This window comes from Heterodontus francisci, chromosome 2 (assembly GCF_036365525.1).
Source record: "Heterodontus francisci isolate sHetFra1 chromosome 2, sHetFra1.hap1, whole genome shotgun sequence".
NCBI classification, from domain to species: Eukaryota; Metazoa; Chordata; class Chondrichthyes; order Heterodontiformes; family Heterodontidae; genus Heterodontus; species Heterodontus francisci.
The window spans coordinates 49921789-49929350 of record NC_090372.1 but is presented as its reverse complement, the minus strand read 5'-3'; the positions used below and the strand labels follow the sequence as shown (position 1 = coordinate 49929350).

The 7562-nt window shown below is 48.5% G+C and overlaps 1 protein-coding gene across 7 annotated transcripts in view; it reads right to left on the bottom strand.

The window, feature by feature from the left end:
- Positions 1–1169: 1169 nt before the first annotated feature.
- The window catches only part of hivep1 (HIVEP zinc finger 1), a 405502-nt gene continuing 399109 nt past the window's right edge, over positions 1170–7562 (bottom strand). For all 7 annotated transcript variants that reach the window (XM_068058180.1, XM_068058215.1, XM_068058223.1 and 4 more), the window contains one exon: positions 1170–2850. In XM_068058180.1, the coding sequence (XP_067914281.1) occupies positions 1690–2850 (1161 nt within the window). In that variant the 3' untranslated portion in view covers positions 1170–1689. The remainder of the gene's footprint in view (positions 2851–7562) is intronic.

The following is a 7562-nucleotide window of genomic DNA, read 5'->3' as shown; positions in this document are numbered from 1 at the left end:
TGGTGTGTCACAGGGCAGAGGGCAGCAGAGATTAAATGACAAAGATGTCATGGAACAAAGGCAAAGGGAGTGCTGATGATGTGGTGAAAGACAAAGCATTAGTCCAGAGAGAGCGTTAATGACAGAATAATAGACAGCTCTGTCCAAAAGCACAAACATGAAAACCAAATAAAAAAGGCCAGTCATGCTCTGAAATTATTGAACTCAATGTTGAGTCCAGAAGACTGTAATGTGCCTAATTGGAAAATGAGGTGCTACTCCTCAGGCGTGCGTTGATGGTCACTGGAACATGCAGCAGACTAAGGACAGAAATGTGGGTGTGAGAGCAGGGTGTTGAATTGAAATGGCAAGCAACCGGAAACTCAGGGTCATGCTTGCAGACTGAGTGCAGGTGTTCCGCAAAGTGGTCACCCAATCTGCATTTGGCCTCCCCAAAATAGAGGAGACCGTATTGTGAGCAGCAAATACAGTATACTAAATTGAAAGAAGTACAAGTAATCGCTACTTCACCTGAAAGGAGTGTTTGGGGCCTTGGATGGTAAGGAGGTAAAAGGGCAGGTATTACACCTCCTGTGATTGCATGGGAAGGGGACGAGGTTTCGAGGGTAATGGAGGAGTGGACCAGGATGCTGCGGAGGTAACGACACCTTCGGAATGCTGACAGAGGAGGGGAGGGGAAGATGCGTTTAGATGTGGCGGAAATGGCAGAGGATCATCCTTTGGATGTGCAGGCGAGTGGGGTGGAAAGTGAGGACAAGGGGAACCCTATCACAGTTCTGCGAGGGAGGGGAAGGGATGAGGGCAGAAGTGCGGGAAATGGGTCGGACACAGTTGAGGGCCCTGTCAACCACAGTGGGGGCGAATCCTCAGTCGAAGAAAAAGGAAGGCATATCAGAAGCGCTGTTGTGGAAGGTTGCATCATCAGAACAGATGCGTCGGAGACGGAGAAACTAGGAGAATGGAATGGAGTTCTTACAGGAAGCAGGGTGTGAGTAAGTGTAGTCAAGGTAGCCGTTGGAGTCGGTGATTTCACCACCCCCCCCCCCCCCCCCCCCTCCCCCAGGAGACTTCTTTTCCCTTTCTTTTGCTGGATAGGTCAAGTAATGAAACACTGGATTTCCTGGAAAATCAGTAAGCATGCAATATCTATGAACAAATATTTTACGCCATCTTGTTTATTCTGGAGAGAGTGTTTTCCTGAATGTAAACCTACTCCCAGCAAAAAAGAACCGATCATGAATAAAAAAATGGATACAATAAATATGAACTGGTATACAATTTATGCCTGTACACAAAAGACTGCCCCATAGCCATAGAAATTTACAATATCAGTGCAACATGTAGTTATTTTCCTTACTATGACACCACACATTGTAAAATTTAAAAAAAATTAGTAAGCACAAGCAACTACTTTTGTTTATATTTTATCATCTGTACAGTTCCTAAACAAGAAATTTGAAAGGCACAATTGTTTATACAACATGTACAAAAATGGCTGGAGCGGACAAGGAACAAAAAGACATCTTTCATTTAAGTTGGTCTTAGTTTACAATTGCACAAACACAATATCTACATCAAAAAGTGTGCTTTCAGGGGAAGAGAGCTTGTGTAGTAAGAAATCATGAAATATGTTCATTTCTTTTTAAAAAGACAAGTGATAGCTGCACAAAAAGAGTCCTGTAAAATTTTTTATGTTGCTATCACTAGTCTGTCTTCATCATCACTGCTGACATCGCTGTACTGCACGGTAGCTCGTACAGTTCCTGTAAGCTTCCCTCTGCTTTTCTCTGGAGTAACAGTCTGAACAGGAGATTTAGTCACCGCTTCAGAGTTCGCTGTTAAGTGCCCCGAGTCAGAGTTTGTCACGGCCCTAGCAAGTGTTTTGTTATTGTGTGCCCTAAGATTGATGGTTTTACTGGCACATCTTTGCACTTTATCAGTTTTATTTGGTTGTCCATGTTTCCAGTCCATAGTGTCTGACATGTCCTTCAGGCCACATGCCTGAATTTGAGGAGAAACCTGAGAGAATAGTGCACAGGCCATCTGATTAACATTAACAGTAACAGGAAGGCTAACTGATGTCTGTTCGGTCTTAGTTGGACAAGGTTTGCTTGTACAGTGCATCTCGATATTCGTCTGACCTTCTGCCCCGGTGCTGATGGATGGCACAAGAGTAGGCAGTGCGAATTTCATTATTTGCAATCCTGGAACATGAGTTTGTAGGCATGGTGTACTTTGAATCTGTGGGTTTGTAGTCAACACTTGAAGGCCAACAGTGTTAACTGAAAGACCTGAAGGGCACATCTTTGGGCCTATATTTGAACTCGCCAAACCCAAAAGGTTTAATGTCTCTAGGCCCAAAGTGTTAACAGTTTGAAAATTTGAGGTGCTCGTACTCTGCAAGCCAGTTAGGTTTATTTGCCCCAAAGGAATACTTGACAAAAGCTGGTTTGCCTCTGAAACACCCAAAGGCTTCGTGTTGCCAGTTGTTTCCACAGTATCTTCGCTAAGAGGGCTAGTTGTCTGGTGAATAGCACTAACAGCTGGGAGGGCAAGTTGCATTGGTCTTGCCTGGATTGGCACAAAACTGGAGTATGCGGCTAAACCTGCAGGAACTAATTGGATGCCACCCACAGGGACTGTGCTGTATGGTGCCTTGACCTGCTGCTGAGAGTGAAGAGGCAAGTGGCTGAAGAGATGTAAAGGAGGTTCCTCGTCCAACACTCCTTGAAGCTCCACCTGCTGCCTTTGTTGCTGACTGCCCAACTTGCATGGACTAGACATGGGAGAAGTGGATACGACTGGCCTTGCTTTGTGCACATGTGGAGGTAGGCTGATTGATGAAGGGATCTGATGGTAAATATATATAAACATAAAACATTTTTAGTTAACATTTTTATAGAAGTCAGCAAAAATAATAGAAACCACAAATAGTAATCCTCAATCCTATTCTATTCAGAAAAGCCAGTTGGTGAAGGATAGTACTGGGGCCAATTTTTACTCAGTCTTACATTTATTTACAGGATGAAACATTACAAGCTTACACCTCCCAACTCAACTACACCACAGTTTCAATAAGTGTCTCTTTATATGTGCTCAAATGAAACTCCAATTCATGCCCTCCAACTGCATATAATTAAACACAATTGATATACAAATAACAAATCCTAAATCACAATTTTGCAATAACCTCTGAATTTTAATTTATTTAATAAGAATCAATGGTCAATCGGGTTTGAAAAAGTTTTAGAAGAAAGGCCACCAGAAACCCTAGGCACAAGTGAATAGCGAACAGCTCTCAAGCTATTTTATAAGAAAAGGATGCAAATGAATAAAATGTATAGTATTTATCTGTATAGACCAAGAAGGTTCAAGATTTCAAACTCTTGGCTGAATTTAATGGGCCTGCTGCTGGTCCTGGCGGCGGGCTTGGAAATGGGTGCCATCCTGGTCCATGCCATGGGTAGCCGCCCTACTGCAATCACGAGGCAGGCGGCTATTTTGCATACTGGAGATGCGGGCCGCCCCCAATCACGTGGCGGAGCAGGATGCAAGTCGCCGAATACGGTGTCAGATGACTCTGGATCAGGTGCTGACGCCGTATTTAAAAGGCTGCCAATCCTGCATGCACTCCTGCTTTAGAGTCATTGTCAGCTTTGTGCAGCTGAAAACATTGCTGGACTGATTCTAGGACCCCCTTGAAGAGAGCACCGGATGACCGAGGCAAGACAAAGGGTAGCCCCACGATTCAGTGATGCCTTCCTGCAAATTCTCCTCCAGGCTGCAAGGGAAAGGCAGGAGGTTTTCTTCCCCAGTGATGGCATGAAGAGGTCCTCTCGTTTGACCAAGCGAGAGTGGGTGGAGATCGCTGAGGAGGTCAGCAGCCATAGGGTCACCCACCAGAACTGCGTCTAATGCTGAAAGAGGGTTCACAACCTCCTGCATTCGGCCAAGGTGAGTGCTCCATACCAATCTCCTTTTTGGAGATTGCATGTGACTGCGCGGGAGGGTGCGTGACATGGGAAAGATGGCAGTACCGCGGCGATGGCAAAGGGGCTAAGGTATTACTTCATCCTGACAGATGCATGGCTGTACCTTAGCCACAGGCCACCTTCCTTCATAGTTGATCCTCATTATCTTCCCTAATAGTATGCGTCAGCATGAGATATATCAAATCTCCCAGTGGGGGACAACGGGATGACAGTAGCAGAGCTGTCATGTTGATGTCTCTGCAAATTTTTACTATCTCCAATTTTCCTCTTGCAGGACAGAGGGAGATAGCCTGGACTGGTGTCCTCTCACCCCAGCTGAGGAAGAGGCTTTGGAATGGGTGAGGACCCAGGGTGCCAGCATGATATCAGAGAGTGGTGTCTCTGTGCAAGAGAGTGAGGATTGGCTTCCATCGACACATCACTTTTGGAGACCCACATCACATATGGTTGGCATGACGAGATCCACACAACCTAAACCACGCAGGTTTGTATTCTATCCTGCAGGTTGTGTGCACTGAGATGCAGCTGCAGGGTGACAGATGCCAACATCTGAGGAGGAGGGGGACCACTCAGAGGATGCACCTTTCCATGACTCTCCTGCATCTTCCACCTCGGTGGGTAACCGTTCAGCTTTAGAATCGGGGCAAAGCTGGTGAGAGCACCGCACGCGCGCTCGAGCAGCGGGCTGAGGCTGAGACAGCCGAGGCCTCTGAAATTCGGAACACTATGGGCGGCCAGGTCCATGCTGAGCCCCAGGGCAATGAACAGCCTCTGGTATCAACAGCACAGGGCATGCTGGAGTTGCAGAGAGAGGTGAGGCAACAACTAAGATGCTAGAGGTAACGTGCAGCCATGAGCAGATGATGGAGGAGTCCATCCATGAAATGAGTGCCGCCATGTCTCAGGCATGTGAGTGAATGACCTCCTCCATGGAGAGGCTGGCAAATCTCATGGACAGCCAGATCCCACAGATGTGTACAGACCTGCACACCATCGCCTTGGCCATGAGCTTGACGCAGCAGTGGCAAGGCAAGAGAAGGAACAGGAGCCTGGACACTTCTCCCGCTCCTTGTCCTTCTCTGATGAGCAGGGAGGTTCAAGTGAGCCTTGAAAGGGAGGAGGAGAGGCTGAACTCAACATCTGGAGGCTCCCTTCAGGGCACTCAGAGTGTGAACACCAGCTCCTCAGCCCCTCTGCCAGCGAGTCCAGCTCCAGCAGCTGTGACACCTGAGGAGAGTCCTGCACTAGTGCAGGGCACCTTCAGGCAGCCGGGGCCTTCCAGGCCTCAGGCAGAAAGAGGATGCCTGCCAAAGTCATCACAGGCCAAGGGGCAACCTGATCAGCAGCATGCCTCCAGCTCAGCTGCTGTCGCAGGGATCACACTGCGTAGGATCACTCGGAAATGTTTTAAGACCACCACCCAGCCACTCTTGGGGACTCACGGTGTAGGAAATATTTCATGTATTGATTAAAAGTTCTTTTGTGCAAATTAGTAACTTTCATTGTCTGAGAAACGTTTTCCATTATGCCCTAATTGTGAGCTGCTGACTTCCCCCTTAGTGGAATGCCAATGTGACCACAGACCTCATTAACATATGTTCTCCCATGAGCACTTGCAGCTGGTCACAAGTCAGGGAACACAAATGAAAAGGAGGGGACAGACTACATGCATTGAGGTGAGTCTTTATTGGATTCTCTCTGAGTGGACATTAGGGTGGCTGGAAGTGGGTGATTATGAGGTTGCCTCTTGCCTCCTTGGCACGTCATTCAATCTGCCTGGTCTCAGGTGCAAGGTCTTCACCATCCAGTGTCGTTTCCACCTCTCCCAACTCTGCGTCTTCCTCGCCGGTGGAGGAGTGTCGCTCAGGCATCTCATTGTCATACCAGGCCTCCCCACTCTGCAGTGCTAGATTGTGCAGAGCACAGCAGACCACCACGATACATCAGACCCTTGCTGGGGCATACTGCAGGGCTCCACCAGATCGATTGAGGCATGGAATCTCATCTTCAGCAGCCCAAAGGCCTGTGCGATGGTCACTTGAGTGGAGCCATGGCAATTGCCGTACTTCTCCTCTGCTGCATTGCGAGGATTCCTCACCAGCATAAGAAGCCATGTCTTCAATGGTAGCCCTCGTCTCCGAGAATCCATCCCTGAAGGCGAGCGGGGGGGTCTCAAAAGCTGTGACACCTGGGACTGTCGAAGTATGTAGGTATTGTGACTGCTCCCTGGGAAGCGGGCACACACATGCATGAAGCGCTTTCAGTGGTCCTAGACCAGTTGAACGTTGTTTGAATGGAAGCCTTCCTGTTGATGAATGTGGCTGTCTGGTCCATGGGAGCCTTGATGGCCACATGCTTGCAACCCATCACACCTCGCACTCGGGAAATCCAGCGATAGCCCTGAACCCTATGGCCCTCTCGGCCTGACTGTCAGGGTCGGTCCAGTAGCGCACATAGTCGCCGGCCTTTTTGAACAGGGCATTGGTCACCTCCTTGATGCAGTGGTGGGCTGCTGCCTGTGAGACCCCACACATTTCCCCGGTGGATCCCTGGAAAAATCCAGATGCATAGAAGTTGAGTGCCACATGGATTTTCAGGGCCACTGGCATGGAGTGACCCCCAAATCCCAGTGATCGCAACTCGTCTTGCAGCAGGGCGCATAACTTGGTGATGGCCTCCCTGGAGAGCTGTAGTTTTCATTGACAATAGCGCTCACTCATTTGGAGGTAGCTGATACTTGTCCAGTACACACTCTGGTGTACGTGGGCCCTTCTTGGCATGGTCAGCTGCTGTTGCTCTCGTTGTGGAGCTTCATGGTCAGGCGCAGCAGCGTCCTGGCCCTCCCTCCGTAGGAACCACTGCCCCAATGACCCCAAACCCCGTTGCAGAGCCCCTGAACTGCACTGCAGCGCCCCGAGACCCCGAACCCACTTTCAGAGTATACAGCAACATAGTCAGACAACGGCCTCTAAACTCCCCTCTTCCCTTATGCAGCAATGCTTAGGGCTTCCTCCTGTCATGGCACTGAAGCCTCTGGCCTCGGTGCTGCCAGGTTTTAACGGCCATGAACCTGAAGGTATGTGATTGCCGTCCACTAGACCAAGAGCCAACCACAAATGTAAATGCATTAAAAACAACTGCTCAGCAATTTAAATAGCTTCCCATCATGTCAGGGCAGCAATGCCACCTTGGTGCTTTCCCACTGCTGACATAATCCAGAACCAATGTTATGATGCTAGATTTTCAGGCAGACGGTTTTGATGTGATTCTCTGTCCCCTCATGTTAACATTCCTGCCTTAAACGGCCGCATTAAATTCTGCCCTCAGTCTGCATTTATCTGTCCTTTGTCATTTTGGAATATGTCACCATCAATGCCCCTTGTTCTACAGAAAAGGGAGGTGGGGAAAAAAAGCAAGACAGGTTCATGATGCCTGATTATTCTCCAGCAACCCAAGCTGAAATGTGGGTGCATGTGGATGACAGATTAGGGAATTTTCCCAGGCCCTTGGAAGCGGGTTGGAGGAGGGGGGAGCTGGGAAATTGGGAAAAATGGCAGTAGGCCAGTTCTT